The 25,850-nt window shown below is 42.7% G+C and overlaps 1 protein-coding gene across 5 annotated transcripts in view; it reads left to right on the forward strand.

The window, feature by feature from the left end:
* The window catches only part of SRGAP2 (SLIT-ROBO Rho GTPase activating protein 2), a 100,340-nt gene that overhangs the window by 56,023 nt on the left and 18,467 nt on the right, over nt 1-25,850 (forward strand). For 4 of the 5 annotated variants that reach the window (XM_084302008.1, XM_084302011.1, XM_084302010.1 and 1 more), the window contains exons 5-15: nt 2,120-2,335; nt 3,117-3,245; nt 7,923-8,147; nt 9,867-9,968; nt 10,858-11,055; nt 15,500-15,584; nt 18,251-18,278; nt 19,949-19,979; nt 20,994-21,054; nt 23,051-23,128; nt 24,960-25,094. In XM_084302008.1, coding sequence (XP_084158134.1) covers nt 2,120-2,335; nt 3,117-3,245; nt 7,923-8,147; nt 9,867-9,968; nt 10,858-11,055; nt 15,500-15,584; nt 18,251-18,278; nt 19,949-19,979; nt 20,994-21,054; nt 23,051-23,128; nt 24,960-25,094 — 1,288 coding nt within the window. The remainder of the gene's footprint in view (nt 1-2,119; nt 2,336-3,116; nt 3,246-7,922; nt 8,148-9,866; nt 9,969-10,857; nt 11,056-15,499; nt 15,585-18,250; nt 18,279-19,948; nt 19,980-20,993; nt 21,055-23,050; nt 23,129-24,959; nt 25,095-25,850) is intronic. The other variant, XM_084302009.1, reaches the window with a different exon arrangement.

Raw genomic sequence — 25,850 nt, forward strand, 5'->3', positions numbered from 1 at the left:
AATGCAGAGCTGTCTCTAAAGACAGACTTTCAGGAACTGAGATTTATTGGTAGGCCAGGTTCACGTGGCACTGCAGTTGCTGAGGTGACTGGGTAGAGGACATGTACAATCATCTCTGTATGCCCAGTTCTGAGAGAGCATCGAGCCAAGTACTGAGTCACGATAATTTCTCTATCCTTGGAAAATATTCCAGAATTCAGCCTTTGATAAATGAAAGGACATGGGATATGACTTTTCTCTTGTGTCAGAGCTAGGAACTTGAAATTTATTCATTCCTTCTGCTGTAAAATTTTAAATTGTCCCTTCACCAAAAATTTCATTTTCCTTTGTAAAAGCCTCTTCTGTCGGTCATATTAAAAGGAATTCCTGCTGGAATCTATCACTGGGGGCTTGTGGAACAGCTTTTATCCGCAAACCAGTCTTGTTCTGTTGGCATCATCTCTCTTTTCAGGCAAAACGGCTGTCCATGAAATCAGGGAGCCTTTGCCTGGGCTCTTGACCCCAACAGGGACCCCACTGCCAGGCGTGGGGCAGGCGCTGGTTGTGGCTGCCCATGCGGCGCTGTTAGCAGGATGAAATCAGTAACATTGGGATTTCTCTTCCTGCTTCTCTTGCTTTCTGCCAGTTCTACTTACAGTGACAGAGGAAGAGAAAGTACTTTGCATCTATTATTATAAATGCCTGCTTTATAGTCTAAGCATATGCAGTAGCTGCAAGTGTGTGTGTAAATTATTCAGGAAGTCTCTTTAATACTGGCTGCATTCACATTCTCTTTCATGTTTAAATACAACGTCTCTTTGTATCTGAGAACCTCTCCTGATCGCTGCATGGAGAGAGAGCATGCGTCCTACTTACGTAAAATTATGGCACGGTTCAAGCTAAAGTGGAAGAGGTATAAATGGGTTTTCATCTAAAATACATTATTTGCAAGTGGGATCTTTAGTGAAGCTGAAACTTTGGGGTGTCTTTATGTAACTGTGCAGTTCTTGGCACCCTTTCAAAATGACATCAGAAATGCTTCCTTTGGTGTCTATATGCGAATTGCTTTGTGATTGTGGATAAAAATGTCACTTTATGTGTTATGCCCCCTTTTTTTTTTTCTGTTTTCTTAACGCAAAACTAGACACGAATATCCTCTCAAACAAATGCGTTTTCGTTTTGTCTTAGGTAATATTTATCTAGCCCTACTTACTTACTAAATAAGAGCTATAATAAAAGTTGTCCATGAAGTACAAGATCTGGGTCTCCTTGAGCAGAAGGAGACACACCAAAAATTATCTAACAAAAACAGATAAAACGAGAAGTGCTTTTTCATATCAAATTTGATTTAAACAAATTGAACCGGAGTTGCTTTGGCAGCAATTATGTTCAGACTTGATTTGCATACAGTTCCTTGAGTCTTGTGATGTTTAAATGACTGATTCATCTGGAGGAAAGACTGATAGCATCCCTTCTGAAACTGTACCTGGTGATGAAAAGCTATCATTTTCGAGCCTTGGCATGTAATTCTCTTTGAATAGTAAGGAGGCTGAATTTAGTCTCTCTTTTCGGGTTTTATGACTCCTTTATTGGACTGTACAAGAAGGCGCATGCCAAAACTAAACAAAGAAGCAGCTGCAAAATAATCCACTTTGATTTCAGATTTGTGTTGAGAGACTTTCGTGTCTTTTGTCGTGCTTTTTTTGACATGTGAAATTTCCCTGAGTATTTTGCCAGTTTGAACGCTTCTAACTCCCAACCAGCGACCAGATCTGACTCTCAAAGACCCTTGGACAGTGACCAGCTAGTTAGTATGATACCTTGCATTTAATACAAACATGATGGATAGCCTTTATGAAATAGCTAAACAAACTTAATTTGGGGCATTTTATTGTCCAAATTCAAAAAATGTTCTTTTCTGGTAGCACGTGACTTATTTCTTAGGATTTTTTCTTCCTTCCCAGCTTGTGAGCTTTCCAGATACAGCTGTAACAGTTCTGCCCTGAGACTTGGCAATGCAGCTAACATGGGAAGGAAAAAATTCTGTGTGCCTGATTAGTTCTACAGGTTAGGTAAGCTCATTTCTCCCTCAGCAAATCAAATGGGATGCTCTACAACTCTTGTGTATCATCTTTTGCAGGTTATGAAAACCTACCATATGTACAACGCTGACAGCATCAGTGCCCAGAGCAAGCTGAAAGAGGCAGAGAAGCAGGAAGAAAAGCAGATTGGGAAGTCGGTGAAGCAAGAGGACAAGCAGACGCCACGCTCCCCTGACTCAACTTCCAACGTCAAGTTTGAAGAAAAACACGTTCGACGAAGTTCTGTCAAGAAAATAGAGAAAATGAAGGAGAAGGTACTGCCATAGTCCTGCTGCTGCTTGTGTAGAGTGCTTGAGGAGGAGCCCTTTGTAGTAGCTCAGCACAGGAACTAACAAATTCCATCCTTTGTGACATTCAAACACAAGTCTCATTTTTTATGCAAGTTTTAAATATTCAGGTTTAGGAAAGGCAAAAGCTAGCAGCAGGTTTGTGTAAGGATAATTGAATATCCATTTATATTCTCCTAGGTTTTGCAGTCGTGTCACAACAATTAAAACAAGGGTGGAGTATGAAAAGATCTGCCTTCTTGGAAGTCACAGTTAACGTGTTTTTTTCTTGTACAGAGTACAAGATTTTTGGCCAGGTCTTTTGTTTAATGTTTCATGCCAGCTTAATGCCTGACCTCCCAGTGGTACAGGGAGGCACGCAGTCCCAGACTGGCTTCATAGGCAGAACTGGTTGCCTTGCAATTGGTCAGTCAGGTAGGTAGTTCAGTGCTAAGGCACCTAAGGTTTGTAAGGCACCTTGCGACCTGATAAACCCACCTTGTTCCTTCCTTCTTCCCCAACCACAGAGTCTGTTTTCAGATAAGACTTTAAATGCAAAGGTGTCTTATACAGCAATGTTTAATTACTTCAAAATAATTGATCTAAATTCTAAGTCTTTGAGCCCTGGTGAAACTGCAGTCCAAGTGAACTAGAACTGTGTGAGCAGGGTGAGGTTTGTTCAGTGCACTCTGTTTGCTGTTTCTAAAAATGCTGTTCTTGCTGCTGCACCTCTTTTTAAAACATATTCTGGTTTTGGTTTCTCTTTTAGCGCCAAGCGAAATACACAGAAAACAGACTGAAGGCTATTAAGGCAAGAAATGAATATCTGCTTGCTCTGGAAGCCACCAATGCGTCTGTATTCAAGTATTACATTCACGACCTGTCTGATCTCATTGATGTAAGTGCTGCTGCTCGGGTGCTCGCAATGAATATCATTGCCATTAACCCTCACACCTGCCTTTCCTTCTCCAACATCTTATACACCAGCACAACTGGCAACAGCTCTGCAGCTGTGGAGTGATGGCAGCCTAGAGAGTAACAACAGCATGATGATCTGTCATTAATCTGCTAAGTGAGCTTTTCTTAGATGTCACACTCCGTCTGTTACACAGATAGAAGCTTGCCCAATAAACCTGGCATTGAAACACGTAGAAAGAAGAGTTGCTTAGTTAAAATGAAACGGTTTCAATATCACGATGTTGCTTGACATTTTCTATTTACTATTTTAAGCAAACCCTCAACTCAAAGGCACATTTTAAAAAAGGAGAATGTTAACTGTAATATCAGTATACCAGTTGGTAAAAGAAGTCAAGGACAGAAGTGTTTTCTGAAGCTGATTTTAACTGGTTTTCAGAAAAAAATCCTTGCATTTCAAAGTTAATGTTTCTGATAGCATAGTTTACAAGAGGGATGGATCTCCCTGCTTTTCAGACCTCCTGTTCTCTGATACCCCTGCCCACCAGCTCTACAGTAGCGTGATGCGTTTTTCTGTCATTGGGACTGCAGAGCACTTTGTCAGACCAGTTCTGAAAGGTGTCAGAAGAGTGTCAAAAATGATGGAAGTTCTGCTGCTAGCCCCTCTGCAGTTTGCCTGTCCCTCTCTGCAGAGGAACAAAGAAATAAACTGTCTATAGAAATTAGCCCCCTTCCCTTAGAATGCTCCATGCAGAAGCAGGGTGACGGAGCAGAAGGCAGAGGGAGCTTGTTCCCCAGCTGCCTACAAACTCTGTTTTGTAGCTGAATGAAAGACCCCAGTATTCCAGGGACCTCAATTCTACTCTTGGTGAAATGCAAAGGAAAAAAAAAAAAAAAAAAGAATCTCCCCTCTTTGAAAACTCTTGAAAGCCTGCTAGGAATCCCAGCATTCCTCACAAACACATCACTATTCCACTTCAGTGTGAAGAGCTGGAGTACCAAATGCAGTGAACATGTTGTGTCTGGGTCACTGGCTGCTGCTTGATCTCATTCTGTTTGCCAAGGAAAGCCCACTGCAGTCACTGCTAAAAACACTCAGTTGTAAAGCCTGAAGGGAACTTTCTTTGTAGGTGGGCAAGTAGCTACCAGAAGTGTGTCTAGTCACAGGCAATAAAGATCACTTGGATCACTGTTACTCGGTCAGCCGTTACATTACCTAACATTATATATAGCACATTTATTCAGCTGATCATAAAATCACACAAAATACACCGAGGTGCTTATTAGGCATTTAGATATTTGTTTAAAACCTGTCCTTTGGAGGTCAGGGATTGCATGTGTTTAAAAAAAATGCTGTTATTTCAAAATGTCGTGTTTGGTGGTACCAAAGAGATCTGTTTCCTTTATATCTGCTCCCTCTTTAGAAGAACTTTCTTGGTTAACATTGGATCAGCTTGAATATTGTCATCTTGTTTTGTTTTTTTTGTGGTGGATTTTTTTCTGCTTTTGTTCTTTTTTTACCAGTGATAACTTTATATTCTTCATACTAACTCATACAAGGTGGGGATTCATCTCCCTGACATCAGTGGAATTTGTCTTAATGTTTTTCTTGAAAATCCTATGCATAGTTCCTCCCCCAAATATTGCAAATGTGCTTGTTTCAATTGTCTGCTGACAGACCGTTCTTAGTGCAGTTTTGTGACTCATAGAGCAAAAAATCCATTTAGATTTCATAAACCCCAAACAATTTTAATACAGGCCTGAGATCTTTCAAGTAGTCCATTGACAAATAGAGGTTATCCAGCTTTGAAGGAAGTGTGAAGTACTCTTCACTAAATGCTCTTGGCTGTCTGGGGCGGTGATGTAGGCAGGGTGCAGGACCAGAAGCCAAGCCTCTGCACTACATTGATTTCTTGTTGCTCCTCCACAGTGGCCGTCATGACACTGGGTCTGTGTCCATTCAGTTTATCAGAATGTTGCAAATTCTCAAAATCTTTAAAAGAAAAGTGTTATCTGCTCTGTTTACAGAAGGCATGGAAAGATACTGAACTTACCTGGGAGCACAGGAGATGTAATTCAGTTATCTCGTTAAGACACAGTGAATATAGATGTACTAATGCCTTTGATCAGAAGGATTGAAAATTAACAATGATAACCATTGACGGTTATCTGAACCATCTGACTTAAATAAAAATGCAATTTTTAAGTCAGATCTTAATTCTTTTCCTTGATCTAATTGTTTGATATTGCAGCTGAAAATATAATATAAAAGCAATCTTCAGAGTTATTTATAAATCCTGTTAGGCCAAATGCCTTTAAACGGGTCAGATGTGTTCAGCACGTTGTGTTCCAGTGTCTGTGGAAGGATAAGAGTGAGTTAAATCTTCATTGTGTGTTAAGAGCAATAAACTGACATAGCCCAGTAGTTTTGAATTCCCTGACTTTGGGGACAGAGGCAGTTCTTTGATGCTAATGCAATATTACAGTAATGGGGAAGCTTGTGTAAACGAGTATCTCATATTTATGGAAGGGTCACTAGGACAGATCTTTTTTTAAAAATGCATGGGTAAGTATGAGTCCTGGAGCTCACTTTGCTCTTCTAGGAATGAGTGTTTTATTGCTGTTTTCTCCAGGACCTCATCCTTCCCTTTCCAAATGTAAATCTGGTGCCTGTTTGAAAACCTCTAACTGGCAAAGGGTTAATCAGCTGTCATGTTGGGAAGTGAATTTGAATGAGTTATCATTAAATTCTTATAAAAAATTGATTTCCTTGGAGAGCGATTCCATCAAACATTTATATAACCCAGAAAAGGGATGGCAAGACTGATAGGTTTATAAATGGGTATGCTGGACTTTTAAAAATGTTAAAGCGGGGGAGTGGGCTGAAAAATGTTTTCTGTCACTAGCTTCGATAAAATAAAGCTAAAATACTTTGGCATCTCACCATAGCCCTGCTGCTCGGTGAGGTGGGCTATGAAATACTGAGTCTGATTGGACTTCCCAGTCCCACCAGTGAGCTCCCCGTGCAGCAGAGCCGCGCTCCTTCCCGATGCGAGCGAGAGCAGGGAGGAAAGCTGGCCTCTCCGTGTGGGCATACAACAGCTTGGCTCACAGGGAGAAATGGGAGGCTGCTCCTCTTCAATCTGAGCTGATTCCAGTCGTGGCTGGCCTGTTGGCCCAACTCGGACTGGCTTTCTTTGGATCATTGCGGAGGGTGGCATTATCCTGCGCGTGCCAGAACCAGTGCCTTTGAAGGGCTGTTTATCCAAGGCTGCCTCCACACGTGCAAATTCTCAATCAACTCGCTTTTGTGTTTTTGGCTGCTGTTTGTTCTTTCTGATTGAATGCAGTGTCCTTTAATTCTTTGCCTCCAGTCTAACCAGCAAGCGCTGCTCTTTTTACAAGGCTCCACACCTGCCACAGCGCGTTGGCACAGGAACCAGGCATCTAGCAGTGCTTGGAGACAAATCTGGGGAGAGCTGGGGATGGTCTGCTAGTCAGGCACTCTCTTCTCTCTCCCTCCACCCATCCTTTCTCTCCTTTTTCTCTTCTTTTTTTTTTTTCCCCCCCCGCGTTTACACACAATGACAGTGATGAGACCCAAATGATGGGTGAGGAGGAGATTTCATGTGAATTTTGCTTACAGAGCAGCATAGCAATCAAGCAGATGGTCTCTTTCTTTCTTTTTGGATATTCTCCTAGCATATGTAATCTTGTTTGTAATTCCAAGAAGGTGGGCTCCTTTCTCGCTCACTTTATTAGATGCCTGAAAAATTCAGGCTGTTTCTGATCAGCTAATGAAAAGCTCCTTTCTCCCCTATGGTACATTAATACTTGGCTGTGCAGCCGCGGTGGAGATGAAGCTGCCTGATTGTCTTGCAGTGACATCATCCTCATGTCGGTAGTAGCCAGGAAATTCTTGACTGTGACCACTTTCTGCTTGAAAGTTTTTGCTCTTCTGTTTCACCCCAGCAATGAAGTCACCCCAGCCGATCGCTGCTAGCTTTTTGGCTGGCTCTGTTCTTTATGTCTGGGACTCTACAGGTCGTGTTCTTGCTTCCTGAAGTACACTGAATTAAGCAGTTTTCTCTATCCTTACAGAAAACTGAGTGGAATCATTCAGATGCAGATTAATCTTTGCAGATGATCCAAATCCTGTGGCTTGTTTCTTCCTGTAATACATATTGCATTGTTTTACTTAGAATAATTTTATTGAAGGATTTTGGACTGCTTTCAATGAGAATCAATGCCACTGAAAAAATTATTTGAATTTAAAGAAATACACTGTCATACCAGCAAACATGCCCACTTTTAAGGTGCTTTTTCTTTTTCCAAACAGAACGAAAGGAGGTCTCTGGTACTCCATGAGAACTCCCCAAACTGTTATAATACTTTTAAGTTGTGCTCTTCTTGGAGGCAAATTGTAACATGATGTAGAAATTTGTATGGGATTATAGGCTCAGTTCTGCTTAGGGATGACTTCAGGGATCCCTTATCAAGATGCCTCTGCAATCAATGAGATGGGAGACTGCTGTGATAGCTAGGAGAGAAAACAACCATGACTTATCCACTTACATAACTTCTAGCCTTCTGGAAACATTTTATCTTTCATTTCAGAATGCCTTCGCTTATTCATATGGAATTGTGTGTGTTTTTCCAGCAGTGTTGTGACCTGGGGTATCACGCTAGCCTCAACAGAGCTCTCAGGACATTCTTGTCTGCTGAGCTAAACCTGGAGCAGTCGAAGCACGAGGGGCTGGATGCCATCGAAAATGCTGTTGAGAACCTGGATGCCAACAGTGATAAGCAGCGCCTGATGGAGATGTACAACAATGTCTTCTGTCCGCCCATGAAGTTTGAGTTTCAGCCACACATGGGTGATATGGTCAGTTTATGGTCATCTGGCTCTAGCTCTGTAAACACTTGCAGCTTCCCCTCTGCACTTCCTTCATCTTTGATAGATGGACCTGCTAAAAGGCCACCTGTTGGGCTCTATTTCTGGGAGCTGGAAGGGTTCCTTAGAAAAGAGAGCTGATAGGAAGAGTAAGCAGTGGCTCATTATATAGTCTGAATGCAAGTGACCCTCACTTCTTGATTAGCAAAGCTACTGAAGACAGAAATGCTTAATTTGGCATAATACTAAATTTAGATAGGGAACAATGTTTTAGCCTCTTGTTGAAGCCACCATTAACTCCTGCAGTCTGAGACAGGCCCTGAAGTTAGAGATGTGAAGTGTGATCTGAAAGATACTCATCCCACACTTCAGAAAGTAGCTTTTAATGGTCTCATCTGTGCCAATGCATTGAGCTGTTTAGTTTTCCTAATACTGTTGTCACAAAGATGAAGGAAGACAGCTAGTTTGGGTTAAAACATTAAAGTAGTGTAGGTAAAGCTGGTCAAGGCAGACAGAGGATTTTAATTTTTCTCATAGAAAATCTCTCTCGTGGTAGGTTTCCCAAGATAGCAGTTAGATGGCTGGGAACCATTTAAATCACAGAAGTTGAAACCAGTTCACAAATCTGAATAGGGATGCACGTACAGTGTATTAATTTGGCTCAATTGGTTAGTTTTCTAGATTATTCTCACAAAGATTCAAGAAAAACTGCAAGGATTGTCTCTTGCAGCTACCCATTCTTTTGTTCTAAGAAATACAGTCACTGCTTAAGGTTCCTCTTTGTCCTGGCCTTCGTAAGTGAATCCCTCAGACAGCAAATGACATTTCTTGTTTTTTACTGCACAGCGGTAGTATCCTGTAAGATACTAGGAAGAAAAAATTACCTGCAGATTGTCACTCAGTTAACTGCTCACGTTCGCCGAGTCATTTATCTTATTTCACTTGTTTCTTCTCAAGGCCGAATTAATGTTTATAAATGCAGGCTGATAGACTTGTTGAAATGGTTCTGCTTATACCAGATTGAATATGTGATTGTGTATGTGCATGATAAAACTCCAGCAATGTCTATCTTTAAAAGTAGCCTTATACAATGAAATCAATATTTTCCTTTAAAAAATTCTGGAAGGAAAGCTACCTCGTGCTGTGTAGGACAGCTAATTATTAACAGCACAGGGCAACCCACTGTTCTGGCATTTTCGATAAGTACCTAACCCATTCTTTTCTATTTAAATTCCTCTGAATTCATTAAATAGTGAGTTCTACCTGTTCCTGTAGGTACGGGCAGGTCAGCTAAACATGCTGAGCTTGCTGTGCCTCAGGATGCTTGGCTAATAGCAGCAAGTTCTTGATGAGATACAAGCACACTCGCTTCTCCTGGGGGTTTTAGAGTGTGATTTAGCCTAGTCGCTGTGATAAAGCACCCTCAGACTTCCAGAAGATATGACTACCTTGCCTCAGTGAAAGAAGTTGATTTTTTCTAGATCTTTTGAGATGTACGCATTCTCTCTCTTTCATTCACTTCTAAAGACAGTCAAGAAGTGGACTGGAATTTGGTCAAATACATTCCTTTTCACTGATGGAAATCCAGAGTTAGTAAAGATTTAAAATGAGGCATTTTAGATTATGTTTGTTTATAATAATAATGAAGTGATTAAACTGTTCTTGATTACTTTTTTTTTTTCCTAAAAATGATGCTTTTTTCTTTTCCAGGAGTCCCAGCTGTGTGCCCAACAGCCAGTGCAGAGCGAGTTAGTGCAGAGGTGCCAGCAGCTGCAGTCCAGGTTATCTACACTAAAGATTGAAAATGAAGAGGTGAGCTAATCAACCCAAATCAACAAGCCTTTTACTGCTTCCACGGGGCAGTGAGGACTAATTAAGAAAGAATGTAGTTGCTGTGGTCCTCTTTTATGAAGGCTTATGGTAAAATTCAAGAATAAGGCAGCTGAGGCCAGTAGTATGTTAGGTTGTGATTTTGGATGAAAGCTGAATGCACGCAGAGGAGCCCCTAAAATACATGCACATTTCTCTTCTCCCCATCCTTAAATTGCCAGGACTGGCTTTGTTGCAAAAGTTGTATTTGGATAGTTACGAGAAAGAGGTGAATGTAATGTTTTGAAGTGAAGTTGGTGAATTTGCATAACCAAAGGTAAGATGATTTTTGTTTAATTGGTCATCTAGGGTGCGAAGAGCAGATCACTGGCGTTTGTTTATGAATATGTCAAAATGCCTCATCTGCACTTCTGTTCAAGAATTTTTAATCCTTGGGCAAAATTTGTGAACTCTTAACGTCTGGTAAATTGATCCTGGCCTTCAGAAAACAATTGCAGTGTGACAAAGCCTTTTTGTAATCTAACATTTCTCTTATACCCAGTAGATGTAATTAGAGAAGTAAGATGTTTACGTTGTTCCTCCAGCACTCTTTGCTTTGAGGTTAAATTTCCCTACTTCTTTCTCACCCCAGCCTGTGGGATTCCAGCTCTTTTCACACTGCTGGCACATTCAGTGTGCTGCCAAGCCTTTGTTCTTACAAACGGTGCTCTGTTAGTGAGCAGAACTAGTACTGCTTTTATGGCCCACAGGACATGAAACAAGTAATATTTGTTTATTAGTAAAACACTCTGGGGTACCATTAACTATTTTTTTGTCTTCCATTTGCAACATATCTTCTTTTTTTTCATACACTCTTACTCTTGCTGGACAGGTTAAGAAGACCATGGAAGCTACACTCCAGACAATCCAGGATATAGTCACAATAGAGGACTTTGATGTCTCAGACTGCTTTCAGTACAGCAACTCTATGGAATCTGTTAAATCCACAGTCTCAGAAACATTCATGAGCAAACCAAGCATTGCCAAGAGACGGGCCAACCAGCAAGAGACAGAGCAGTTCTATTTTACAGTAAGGAGTTAATTCGTGGTGTGAGCACGTGTAATGTTTTTAGAATGATACTCACAGGAGAGAGCAAAATAATGCTATCACCTTACAAAAATGCTTCTGTAATTGATTTTGGCCAAGCAGAGTTAGCGTATCAGGTTTTCAAAACAGGTGCTTTGAATTCTTTACAAATATATAGGGATACATTTGTCTGTTGCTGCAAACTTAGAAAGGATAAGTTGTGTAAAATTTGATTTCTCCTCCATCTAAAAAAGAATTATCTGAAAGAAAACTTAATAGCTTGTAAATATCAATTTCAAACATAACATAAACGAAAAGAATGTTTAGCTCTTCCTTTATTACCCTCTTAAAATTTCTGTAGTTCAAATAAGCTTTTAATTGAGCCAATGCATTTGTACAAAACACTAAGAGCTTTTTATATTGAATTTCATACCAGACTGTATGTTTGTTTTTCCTAACTTAGATTTATGTTAAACTGTTGAATTCTCTTCCATTTCAAAAATATTTCCAAAAGAAGCTGAAAATCATACGTCTTATCTTGGTTTGGGCATCTTTTGCTATAGTTATTGCCCTCTACATTTCCGTTTCTAAATTGGTGTTGCTTACTACCAATTCTGAAGTTTCTGTGCAAATTAAGCCTGTCAGCTGGTGTATGTCAGGCCTTGATTAAAAAAAAATAAATCAAAAAGCCTCCCTAGAAGGTGAACCTGGTAATTGAGAATAGTAGGTGGAGAAACCAATTCAATTAAGAAGGGATTGACCAGCCTGCCCATGGTTATGAAACTAGAAAAATGATTTTTTAATTGAACTCTAAGTGATCCCTCCCTAGAGAGAGGGGCTATTATGTGATCAGGCAGGAGACAAGCCCAGGGCTGTATCTGGCCGTGGCTTTGGCATCTCCTCGTGTTAGTGCCCTGCTCCCCGAGGGCTGGGCGCTGGAGCCGCTGCGGGGCTGCAGGGTGCAGGAAAAGAGCCATCAGCAGGGCAAAGCTGTTCCCTGACTCCTCTGCTGTTGGGCAGACTTGCAAATACCCCTTTTATGGGTTTCAGGCCGTGGATCTGCAGGGAGCAGTTACTGCAGCATGTGTGAGAAGATGCTCAGAGGAGGAGTATAAACGAGAGCGGCAGAGCTGAGCAGCGACAGGGGCGAGGCTTTCTTTGTGCAGTGAGAAAAGCACAGTGCACGAGCAGTGCATGCACGCTGTGCGACCTGCTGGGGAATGTGAAGGGAAAGGAAAATCCTGGTTTGAAAGAAGGCTCCATGCTGTGATGTAGCCCCAGCTGGAAGTGCCCCGTGCTGTACTGCTGGTGGGGCAGGGCTCCTGGGTGGATGCAGTGGGCACCGAATTGAAGCACAGACTGCAGCAGCTGCGTGTAGAGGCTCATCAATGCGCACTTGTGCTGAGACAGCTCTGTTGTCAGAGCTCTGGAGGAAGATTTGTATGCAGAATAGACGCCTGAACCTCCCTGTGCTGGTGGAAAGCAGGAAGGATGCCTGACTGCGTGCTGAGCTGTCGCAGGTAGCCACAGCGGGGACGCAGCAGGGAGCTGGAAGCCAGGGGCACATCCTCAGTGCCTGGCTGCAGCCCTGCTGCCTCCCACGGCTGTGCCACGATGCTCTGCGGGGCCGCTGCCCTTGTCACTGGCTCCCCACCCTACCCAGGAGGCAAACAGGAGAATGAAAGATTTGATTCTCCTTACCTCCAAGGCCAGGGATGATTTTAGTTCTCAGCTGAGATGTTGTCTTTTTTTTTCCTCTAGAAAGATTAGAACCCGGTACAATGCTCATTCTGTGAAGCGCCTTAAAAATGAATGTAAATTTATCATTACCAACCCCTTAAGACGTGAGGAATTATTCCACAAAATTCCCCTGCTCGTCAGTCTGGCAGAAATGTCACCCTGCTTCTGTCCCCGTGCCACTGCTCCCACGTTCAGCCGCCGGCTCCGATTCCCCCGCGCCCTGAGCCGAGTGCCTGGGCTGGGCCGAGGGAGCTGCGCAGCTTTCGGGGCTGGAGGCAGGCAGGGACATGGGACAGCAACAGAAACTGGTTTTCTGTATAGCCCCCAAATCATGACATCTCGATTCCTGCAAGGAAGATGAGGCCTAGTTTGCGTGTGGCTTCGTTGTGCCTTTTACCTGCCCACTGAGTCGTGCTGGAGAAATCCTGAAAGCAGTTTGGGCTTGGAAGGGGCGGCAGTTGCAGGCTTCTGAGGAGGTGGCGAGCACAAAGTGCTCACTATCTCCAGCTAGCAGCACATCTTCACCTCTTTCTTCTTTACGATGCGGAAATAATGTGACTTGAGGGTGCTTCTCCTGCCTTATCTGATCGTACTTCGTCGACTCCAGCAGTACAGTCAGAAATGAAATCCTGAGGAGTTCTTCAGTGCTTTGATTTTTTTTTTTTTTTTTTTATTAAGCCATGAACTGAATGCTAGTGGATCTCTGTAATTCATTTGACAAAAAGCCTGCAGCCTTATTTTGAAATTACTTATTTTTTTCATCAGTGTACTGCTAGCTGGCAGGGTACAGAATGTTAGGCATGAGGAAGTATAAAGAACAGAGGAAATATGTGTTCCTAATTGAAAGGAACCCTCCCTTTTTCCCTTGAAAACCAATCCCTGCTGCTCCTCCGTAGGCAGGCGATGTTCTCAGTGCGACCGCCACAAATGCGTCAGAGCCCCAGCGGTCAGAGGAGCGCCCGCACGTGCCAGAGGTCACCGAGCCCGGGCAGGGAATCCAAACCTGCCCTCTCCACCCCAAACTGTGGCCCCCAGGCAGCAGCGGGCAGTCTCAGGTTTTATATCTGCTTCTAAAGGAAGCTCAGCTCTTCTCCAAATCAGGTTGCTTTGCAGATCTTTAAGCATCTGCTGGAGCTATTTTGAGAAGAGCCTCCCAGTGCTTCCATCTCTTCGCCGGAGCTTGGCTTTGAGACAGGGCGCTCGGCACCTTCCACAGTCAGATTTATCCTCAAATCCCCGCTTCAAATTCTCAGGTTCTTTTTGCAGCTTACTCTCGTCACGTTTTCTTAAGTCAAAATTGACATAAAAATTTAACCGGTTAAGGAAAAACACAGAGGGCTTGGCAAACAGGTTCTACAGAGAAATTCTAAAAAGTGATAGTTTTTTTCCATAGTGATCACGCTTCCTGTGTTCTTCTAGAACAACAAAAAAAAAGTTGAAGTTTTAGAGTAGGAAGCAGGAAGTGCTGAGACTCCCCAAAGGGACTTAATTCTTGTGAAATTTGTGTTCCAATTCTATCAACCAAAGGGACATAAACCACAGACTTCAGCGGTTAATTAAAGCTCCAGCTCAGTCATTTTCGACTTTCTTGTCGGTGCGCATGACTGCCGGGGAGCCCACAATGGAAACTAGACCTGCCCCGGAAGCTTCCCCCCATCAATATTTCTCAGTATCTGTTCACATTGCTCCTCGATTCTTCCTGTCCTACACGTAGGCTGCCATTCTTAAAGCCTGCACAGGACAAGCATGGTCCAGGGCACTCTCGCAGCTAAAATGCCATTTTTTACCTTAAAGATTTGCAGTCCAGTTTGGCAATACCAGGCCAGAACTGGGAGGAAGTGAATGGAATTGGGAAAGCGTAAGGCAGGAACAGAATCTTGCGTTATTAAATGAAAATCCTTTCTGTGTGTTTGTTTTCCTAGCTCGATTTTTTAAAATATCTCATGTTTCTAAAGAATGGTCTGTGGTATTTGCAGAATTCTGTGCTATTCATGTGTTTTTGAGTGTAAACACATCCTAATTATAATGTGGCCAGCTACTGTGCAACAGAGTATTTCATGTGCTGCAGCACAGTGAAGATAAATAATGCTGTTCTGAGCTGCAAAAGAGATGAAAGAGCTGTAAAAATAGCATTTGCAGAGCTGTGAAGAATCAGAAACAAGTGGGAAAAATGACTGTATGATTGTATAATATTTCACCGAGAGAACAAATCTGAACGTAAATAATATCTTTATTTGTTGTGTCCCATTTCCCCCACCCAGCCCTGTGTATCATCCAGAGTGGAGGCAGACGCAGTATTTGACAAGTAAAGTGGGGTGAGAGAGGTTAAGTGAGAGAATAAGCACAGTAGCAGCCTTTTAGTTTGTTAAAACAGATTGCTCATTCAGCTGGCTGTGACGCGGGAGGGAAGTGCATTTCCACTGCGCCCTGTCTGAAGAGGAGATGCTTGACAGCTTCTCAGATGCCTGAGAGATGCCAAACATGCAGCTGATTGCACAGTGCAACAATAGGGATTAGCTGCGGATATGTATGGACCGAGCTTCGCATTTGCCAGGCGTTTAAAGCAGGGGGGTTAGTGCCTCCTTTGTGCTGTGTAAATTCTGATGCAATTCGGTATTTGCAGTTACGTTCAGCATCCAGTAACCTAAAGATGCTATCAAAGAAATCCACTGTTTTCTCCTGATCTTGTTTTTTTCCACTTTCACAGAAAATGAAAGAGTATCTGGAGGGCAGGAACCTGATAACGAAGCTCCAGGCCAAGCACGACCTTCTTCAGAAGACCCTGGGAGAAAGTGAGTCCGGGAGCTGCTTGCCCCTGCTCGCCAGGCTGGTGTGCTTGCTGCATTAGTCAGCTGAGCACAGCTGCCTTGGATTACTGGTGCAAAGTGGGCACGTTCACGTTTTATGAATTTATTTCTTTTCCAATCTGCATGATGGAGAAGCCAAATGACCTACATGGCTGCTTGATGAATGGCGAACAGAAAATGCTTAATGAGTCACTAATGCACATTGCTGGTTTGTTAACATGAAGTGGATGCCCCCTCGTTCATCCTGCCCCCTCCCCTTCACCTGATAGTCTGTATTGGGGTAAACCTTGTGATTTACGGGTTACTGAGTAGTTTAGAAGCATTGCCTCATTAGGCTGATCAGAAGTTCAATTTGCATGGCAGATGAACTGCTTGTCACCTCCGTGGTTCAGTCCAGACCAAGGTAACGTGTGTGAGCGTGGGCTTTTGTAGGGAATAACAAACGTATCTTACATGCTCTGAAATTTGTTGCCTATCTGCAGGGCAGGAGGCAAGGGGCAGCAGCCAGACCTGAATATGCATTTGCTATTAGTGTCAGAACAAAGGAAGATTTCTTTCCCTTCATGGTATGGGCAAATCCTGTTGGCCAAACACGCTTAAACTATGCATCCAAGTTTCCATAGAAACCTGTCTGCCTCGTGTTTGTAGAGGAGGTTTAACAGCCTAAATGTCAGGTCAAAAAACGGCTCAACTCATTCCTGGGTTTATAGGGCAGAGCAAGGGCTCGTGTTTTGTTGTGTAACTTAACTGGACTCCCCACAGTTTATGGTGTGTAAATCTTCTGAATGAAAACTTAAACAGCGTGTGGTCTTTTAAGCGCTTTCCTTTCAGTTAAAAAATGTACTATAAAAATAAAATAGTTATTGCTGCAGTAATTAAGAGCTTCAGGTTTATCAGACCAGAACCACTACAAGGTAAGGGAGAACGTTGTCACCGCGTCCTGCGTTGGTTCAGGTTCCTCATCTCCATCTGCCCTGTAAAGAGGGTGGATGAAGCCAGAGATCTGTGTCCTTAGGGTATTTTTCTTCTGCCTCTGAGTATCTCCCAGTGACACCCGTGCTGCCCCTGTGACTAATCACATTCCTGGATCATAGCTGACCTCTGCATACCGAGCCCTATTTCCTCGTAACCTGCCTGCCCCTTGAACTGAGCTCAAGCTGTGGCAGGGGGGAAAGAGGAGGAAATTAAAAGCGATTCCTCTATTGCTCTGTAGGTTTAAAGGCTGCTTCTGTTTTTGTGGGGTTGCTTTGCAGTACCAGGGCTTTCTTAGCCACCCTGTGAAGGGACCCAGTGTATGTCAGGCTGAGCTCCAGCAGCTTCTGAAAAATTCACTCCTGTCATCTGGGAGATCAAAAGGAGCTGAGCGAGCGAGGTACATTTCGTCGCCAAAATCATGCGAGCAGGTTAATGGTATGAACTGGGACCATGCCTAGGCTTATTCATAAAATGTCACTTAAATGGGAAATGAGCAAATAAAATTCCTTTCACAAGTCCCAGGAGCATGTTTAGAAGTTTGGTTAAAAATGTTCATACAGCTGCGTGTCTTCGGTCCCTGGAAGGTTTGCGGGTTTGTTAAGATTTTTATTCTTCTTTGCCCCATTCTCAGGTGACATTTATTAGTCCTCTTGCAAATTACCTTAATCTAAAGATGACAAGTTCCAGTAATAAAAATAGCAGCAAGTCTCCCATCTACAAGTAATTACGTCCCTGCCTACTGTACACATTTGTCACTGTAATGTAGGAGCCCCTTGATGTTGCCTCAGCCATGTAATTTATATATATGAATATTCTATGATGGAAATGGGACAGATGGCTGGAAATTCTGCTTCAGAATAACATTTTCATGTAAATTATGCACTGTTTTGGCTTTACGTGCGGAGAGGAAAGTAGCTTTCAAGATGCGTTCAACTAATTGTCAGCCGTCAGCAATTAGAATTTTCCCTCCTTCATTCTTCCGTGTCCCCAGGAGCAGGAGGACGTTGTAGGGAAGGTGGATTTTCAGCTATTGTAAAATCAGCGTGGTTTCACTGACGATGATCTGGCCAGTACAATTCCCAAAAGCACATTCTAGTTTTCTGTCTCTTACTCCTTGCTGGGCTATTTTAAAACGCTGCCTGCGTTAGCAGTAGTTGTTAGCTTGGCTGCTTCCTCACAAACCCAATGCAAGTTAATGGAACGTTTTTATAAATATGTTTGTGGAAAATATCATTAAACGTCTGCCTCCCAAAATAGCCGAATGCTAGCACGTTCGTCTGTGGGCTAACAAATCTGTGAATGTTTCCAATCTCGCTGAGTGGCTTTATAAAGTATAATCTCTCTCCCTACCGATTCCCCTGGGAAGGGGGGAGGCAGGGAGAGGTTGACAAGCCCAGTTTTTTGGCAGGAGAAGTCAACAATTAGAGTGTGCAGAGAACCAATTTTCAAAAACAATACTTTCCAAAGAGTCCTTGGGCAGCCCAAGCTGCTTTCTGCGTTTCCTGGGCAGCTGCAGGGAGGACAGGCTCCAGTGGTCCCCTGGGCAGGGGACAGCCACGTCCAGCCCCCCGCCTCTGGCTCTTCTTCCCCTCCTTCCCAAAGTGGCTTTACAAAGCAGCCAAAGGTATTTTCCTGTCCCTCTCTCTAATACTATTTTTTTTCCTTCTTCCCCACAGGTCAAAGGACTGACTGCTCCCTTGCCAGGTAGGTGTGGCTCAAGTAATCACTTTTTAAGGAAAATCTGCTGCAAATTCATTGCTGCTGTAGATCGGTGGCCAGCCCAGGACATGCATGTGTTCAAAAAAGATACTCATATAGCTAATCCATAACCAAATTCCTGCTAGTTCATGATACATTTTCTCACCCTGGTGCATCCAATCCAGATGAGGGAGGAGGTGGGCAGGAGTGAGAAACTGTTAAATTTGGCACCGTCATCCAGAGTATTCTTTGAACTAAGATTTGAACAGACACATTGCCATTCCTGTCAGAGCAGAGGGCCCAGGGACTGCAGGGTGTGCAGGGCTGAGCCCTGTTGTGAGCCAGGGAGGAGAAGGAGCTGGCCCAGGGCCTTTTTGCACTGTCCTGGTGATGTTCTCTGCCCTGCCCTGGCACTGGATTGGAGCAGTGCAGAGGCCCTGCAGAATTAACTTCTCCTTTATAATTAGGACCAATCACAGAGCAATAACTAACCTTCTCTTGATGGGGTTTTTATAAAACATAACAAATCTCCATCTCCAAATTGATGGATTCAAGCAGCTCCGCTGGGCACGAGGAGCTGGAGCAGGGGCTGTGCATCATCCTGCCGGTTTAACAAAAGGAAGGTGATTACTGCTGATCCAGAGTCATTACTACTTTTCAAATTCCTTACAGCAAAGCAAAGCTGACAGGTCCTAATTAGAGCCTGACATCTGTAATAATAAAATATTATTCATCATGAAACAATTTTAAATATCAAAGAATCATTACTGCTAATAGTTTAAAATAGACCATATTGTCTGTGACAGCCCATGGAATCTGATTTTTTTTTTCATTCAGTGTTTTTGATTTTTTTTATAAAAGGAATTTCCCCTGAATTAACACATTGCACAGTCTTTTTAAAAATCACAGTTCTAATCACCTTATTTATAATTCAGCAGCCATCTGTCCTTGCAGGGAATTGGCTTGAATGAGAGACATTAGGGCCTTTCTACCATTATCTCTTATGCTTCGTTTTTACCAGAAACTATAGGAATTTTAAACCTCATTAATAAATTTTGAGGGGGAAATCCTGGCAAAGGAAGGCTTTTTCCTTTTTTTTTTCTCCAGTTCTTGTCTATCAACATAGCTGAATGAGACCGTGATGGTTTAAACTGGAATGGCTTAGCCCGGCCGGTGCGTGCTGGAGTTTGAGGGGTTTTATTTATTTATTTGAAGTCTCTCACGAGCTATAACAAGGGATCCGCAGTGACAGTTGTTGGCAGCACAGCAGGAGGACAGCCTGCTCCCACCTGCTTCCCCCCCTCCGCAGCGAGGCTCTTCTCGAGAAGTGCTCTGAGCAATTTATAACAAACTTCATCGCAAGCGAGGAGCCGCATAGAGCAGGTTTCCATATGGTTGGAATTAAAATGTCAAGGGTAATCTTTTGTCAAAGCAGTGGACTCCCTTGTGTCTGTTTCAGGTTTTTAGTGATTTAAAGTCGCTTAAAATCTTCTGAAGTTCCAGAAATTGAATGAGACTAAGTCATTATGATTGACTTGTGTATCTGACTCCTTCCCTCCTCCAAAATCAGCATGGTTTGGAATACCAAACGAGCAAGAACTGCAATATTAGAGGATTGTCTTGACTTTTTCTCTTCTCTGTTTTTCTCCCTGCACCGACTGTTCTGATCCCATCAGCGGCAGACGCAGCTCCACGATAAGGAAGCAGGTAATAAACGTTTGCCTAGGTAATGAGCCAGGGGTGCGTGTGTGTGTACGTGCAGGTGGAGACAGCTGGAAAACAGGAGTATTTTTACCCTTCCCTCCTTTCCTTACGTCAGCCATTTCGTTTCTGTTTAACTGGAACTAGCGTCTGCTAATTCAGTAACTGAAATCGATAAAGATGGATCCGCAGCCTTGATTCGTTGTCTTTGACAGAATTTTATGATGATTTTAATCTGTCAGTGGTTTGGAGAGATCTGGAACCAAAAAAGCCAAACAGCCTTGAGCTGTCTGGACAGTCATGGTTTATGGGCTTCATGCTGTCATATTTCTTTGTCTCCTTTCCCTTGATTTTCTCTCTGGAATGCTGTTAAAGCAGCACCTGCTTGCTTGGGCCTTCTTAGAACAAAGATTTAAAACAGCAACGCCTTGGGTTCCTGGCTCCAGTGGATAATCTATTACTTTTAAGTAATGTGTTTCTTTGAAATATGGGAAAAAATCTAACATAGTAGTTTGGGAATTCCAGTCTTCCTGTTGTCTTTTGGCTGTTTTTCTTTTTTCTCTTCTTGTTTGTTTGTTTGTTTGTTTTGTTTTGTTTTGTTTTTTGTTTTGTTTTTTGTAAAAAAAAGATTTTGGTAAGCTGGCCAAGCTTGCATTCTTGGAGCACATTATGCTCTGGGTTTTTGGAGGCTTTGAAGAGGTTCGCATTCATCAGCAATCATTGCAATGAGTCCAGATGAGAATTTCTAGTCCTGTTTCTATAAGACAGTCTTTTACTGTGTGTAATTCTGTCTATTTCTACGTGGTTTGGGATGGGTAAGATAGGTAAGGGTGCTTCCCTCCTCACTGTAGAGGCAGGCGCGGCAGTGCACATCAAGCAAACCCCACTACCCCATCCCACCTTCTAGTCAAAGGTATTGCTCCTCTGTAACGTTTGAATTAGTATTTCACGACGGTATGTTTTGATCTTTCTTGCCATCACTCTGCATTCTGACTGCTCTCTTTCTTTGTCTGTGTGCAGGATTCCTCGCAAGCCATTCCCCTGGTTGTGGAGAGCTGCATACGATTCATTAGTAGACACGGTGAGTTTATGGACAAGAAGTGTCCTGTTTTATATCACCATTCATTTCATAGAAATAGAAGCCTTCTGAAATGCTCCAAGCAGCTTGGCACACGATACTTACACAGAATAATACTAAAGACTGCAAGATAAAAATCTTGCACTGACTTTTTGGCTGTGTTCTTGGTATTGTGTGTGATTTTTGTAAATGGATACTGCAAATAACCGACACTGTAAGGATGGAGCTGCAAAGTGTCCTTCCAACAATATCACTTCTGTTTCCTCTGAAACAAGGTTCCCATCCTGAAGTACCACTCATGCCTCACCTCCCATCACCTGCTTTGAGGCCTGAAATGTGGCCTTTACCGATAATAATTATGCTTTTCCTAGAGGAGGAGGAATGCTCCAAGTGTTAGAACGTAGGAGGTCAAGTAGTCAATTTATTGCTTGCTTATTGCCACAATGAGATGATTTATCCCTGTTTGAGTTTGACTTCATAGCCTTGAAAGCTGTGAAAGATTCTATAGGTTTGTTTTAATTTGTTTTCGTTTTTAATCAATATCATCTGTTAGTAGCATGTGAAACAGCTGTTAATTAACATATGTAGAAAGAGGTTGAATTTATCTTCATTAACCAAGACACAGAGCCAGATAGCAGGTCCTGTTTCATTTTCCTTGTCTAATTACCATTTCACTTTAGAAACTATAATCTGGAGTCTCATTCTCATCATCACCTGGAAGAACCAATTGTTGTAAGCCTTTTCTAAGTTGGTAATTGGACATTTGCTGGAGAAATCATTGAAACCACATTGAAATGTAAACCAAAGCATGATAGAGCAGTGCCATCAGGAGATTTTATTTTTAGAAGCTTATTGCTGGTCAGCTGGACTGGCTTAGATCATCGACAGAAAGATTTTCCAAGCTCAGCTGATGTCTGCACCGAATGTCATACCATGGCCTAAAAGTGTGGTTTGGAATTCGAAGGAAAGTGCTTTTAAATGACAAATACACCTAGACAGAAGAAATCAGAAAACTGATTGCCTGACACAATTATATTGTAGGAATTAATTTTGTTGGAGGCAGCCGGAGTGACGTTTGGCCATGTTTCACCGTGTAGCCGTGGGATGCGTGTCGTTCTCCTCCTTGCTTCTCTGTGCTTGGGATTTGCTTTTCCCTGTTGTGTAGCTGCATGTCACAGCTGCTAGATGCAGCCGTATACTACAGAGGTTTCGTGGCATTGTGATTAAAACAGTAGCAGAAATTGAGAGGAATAGCAGGGCACAGATGCATTCGAGAGAGCTTATTGGTTTATAGCCATCGTTATAAATAAAGCAGAGACATTGCACCATCCCCTGTTTCAGAAAGCACACAATTAAAAGGCCTGAATGAATACAAGTTGATTTTCCAGCTGTGAAGACTACTTTGCTGATTATTTGAGCTGTGGCAGTTACTCATCCTACACATAGCAACAGAATCATTGCGATGGCAGCATGCTGGAACGTCTCGCCTACTTGATAATTGGTTTTCATGACTTTGCTAATACCAGCATTTTAGCAGGAGCATCTCAAAGACTGTCCTGGAGCCCTAGATACTGGGTCATGCTGGAGGAATTAAATGTTTCCGTCTCAATTGGCTGATTTGCCCTGGGCCTTTGTGGCATCGCTCTTGAAAAGTAAACTGCTTCATTGTGCAGTTGGCCATATTTTACTTCTGGCTGATGTATTGTTAGCTTATGGCTTTCTCTGGCTTGTAAAATCCTTTGGGATCCTTCAGGGTAAAAGATGACAGGCACGGCTGCTACATCTAAGTTATTCTGTCAATCCACTAGGAAGGGCTAATATGTTTTCTCATTGGTGCCAAGCTCTGTTTTTACATACTATGTACGTGCGTGGACCCGAAAGAGAAGATGGTTTTCCAAAGAGCATGCTTTTGTCTGGGTTTGTTTCCTTTATCAGATATGATAAGGGAGCCAGCTGATTTTATGCCTCTTACCAACATCTCTTTCTTACTGTCTCCCAGGTTTGCAGCATGAAGGAATATTCAGAGTGTCTGGGTCACAAGTCGAAGTGAACGACATTAAAAATGCATTTGAGAGAGGTAAGGAGGATCTGTTCCACTATCTCAGAAATTATTGCCAAATGTATTAATTCATGTAAGTGTTCCGAAATGGCGTGTTTTGAATGCAACTTGCATTTTGTCCCTTCATTTTTTGTTTCCTAAGTGGCTGTAGCCCAAACACTTCTCTAGTGCTCATTAACCTTGAACGCTCAGTGTTGTTTGGCATTAGGCTTTATATCTTGTAGGCTGTCTGTATAATAAATATTCTGAGCTCGGTCCTCTCTCACGTCCGATAATTTATTGATTATATGCAACACTAAAGAATATAGGGAAATTCATTATTGGATGTAACTGTGTTTTTCTACGTGAGTCCCTGTACCCTCTGCAAGCTCTTTGTGAACAGACCGGCTGCTGGAGAAGGAAATTTTGTGTATTCCATCTTCTGGTGGCTTGGCCACATTTACTTTAAATATCAGCAAGGGATAGAATGAATTTCAAAACGCTGTAAACTTGATGTAGCTTTTAATAGATTTGATTTTCTATGTAAAGAACCATTCCATACAAAGGCAAAGAATGGCTGGGAGCCTCCTGACTCATCAGCTTCTCTCTGGGCTGCTCGCCCTAGCAGAGCAGGTTCAGAAGAGTTTGCTTTTTAGGTAATCCTGCAGCCCCTCTCCCCACTAGTACTTGGGTCACTGCAGACACCAGGGCTCATGTTAATTCTCTGAACACATCACTCTAAAAAAATACGGTTGGTATGTTTCTGTGCTGGCTGTCGGGAGAGACGAGCAGTAATTAATTAAGTATAGCAAGTTTATTTTGCTTTTGGGAAGAGAGGAGTTTAATGGATAACGTGGCATCCAATTTCATCTGCCTTTGTCTCCATCTATTTGAGAATTAAAATCTTCAAGAACAGAGCAGGCAGAAATGTGTGTCATAGTCTGTGAGTAGAGACTTGATAAGAGACTGAAAGACCCCTTTTTAAATGAAGGAAATGCTCGTTGTGGGAAAATAGCCACTTGTTCCAGCAGTAACATGCAGAAATAGAGGTGATTTTTTTTTCCTTCATCTCACTTGTCTTTGGAAAGCATATGATATACAGAACTGACAAAGTTAACAATAATGTCTCTGCAGTTTATTACCTCGCCCAGAACCCTTGGTGGCAGTTAATACCAAGGATAATGCTCCAGTTTATAGTGGCCCATTTATTATCCAGTGTGTTATTAAGATAATAGGCAAGCTTTGGTAATTCCAGTCACATAATGGATATATATAGCTTCAATCTGAGGTTTGCCCCATCATTAAATCTAATTATATCTGATAGGGAGTTTTCCATAGGGAACAACTCCTTAAGTGGGCACCTTCTTTTGGTGATACAGGCAAACAGTGGCATACCTACAGTGACAAATTCGTTGTCCCAGAAACACCCCCTGCAATTCAGCGTCCTGCTGAGCCCATAGAAGATGCTCGTTGGCCTCTTGCACGTGCACTAAATCAGTTGAGCTCCAGTTGTAAGTGTGCACGAAGACATAACAGGCTCCCGGACCTGCGCTGCGTTCCCCTCGGTGGTGGCTCTGTGCAGCTCACACCCTACCAAAAGACCTGAAGCACCTGTGTGGGGCTGTGAGCCGGTGTCAGACCGAGCTGACTGGTAGAAAGCTGCCCCAGGTCTCCAGGGATGCTGTCAGACGCTTCCCTTCCTGCTGCTGTCTGCAGGGGAGCTCTCCCTCTGCTGATTCTAGTTGGAGTAGGTGGGATCGGCGTCGTGCTGCATAAATCTTTTTCTCCAGCTGAGTTGCATCCTTCCCGTCTGATTCCTTTCTCCAGTATTCTGATTTTTCTTGCCTGTTTCTTTTTGCGTGGCACCAAGGTGAAGATCCGTTGGCTGGGGACCAGAACGACCATGACATGGATTCGATAGCAGGAGTTCTGAAGCTCTATTTCCGAGGCTTGGAGCACCCTCTCTTCCCCAAGGATATCTTCCATGATCTGATTGCCTGTGTCAGTAAGTATATGAAGATCTGAAAGGAAATCAGATGACTTTTTTCAATCTCAACTTCCATTTTTTTCTTCTCTTCCCCAACTCTTTTTCCTGACTCCAGAGTAAGCTTTTATGGCTTCTGAGGTGGGCTTTGTGTTGCACAGGTATTGTAGTCACTGTTAGCCAGAGGCTGGGCAGTTATCTGCTTACAGCCATCCTTATTCTGATAGGATTTTTTTGTAGAAATGAACAAGGAGATAGAACTGAACAGATTTTAAGGGCTGTCTTGTGGATTTTTCTGAGATGGTGCTTTGTGACAGGGTAATTTAAAAAAAAAGAATAGAAACCTCCACTTCTGGAAAAATAATCTTTTAAGACCTTTCATCAGAGGTGTCAGAAATGCATTCTTGGAAATGGGAAGCATCTCCAGGAGGGTTTCTGCCCTGTCTTTTCCCTAGTGTTAATGGATGCCCTGGCTTTATGTCTACTGCCATGCTCCTGCATGCTCTGTTTAGCTAGCAAGGCAGTAGTCATACACCTTTTAGCTTCGTGACCATGAGGATCCATCTATTGACTCTTGTTAAAGCATTTCAATCATGAGGGCGGTCACAGTCCAGTTGTTAACATTTTTATTGTTTTTTAAAGCGGTTTTGGTGGGCAGGGGGCTGTTTGTGTTTTTGTACTTGAGCAACCTCATTTTAAATGGCCTGACTATTGCCATGCTGCTCAGAAGGAATGAATGATTCCATTGTCCCCGTCATGAAATAGCCTTTGCGGTAG

Source organism: Netta rufina (genome assembly GCF_964035555.1).
Source record: "Netta rufina genome assembly, chromosome: 26".
NCBI lineage: Eukaryota > Metazoa > Chordata > Aves > Anseriformes > Anatidae > Netta > Netta rufina.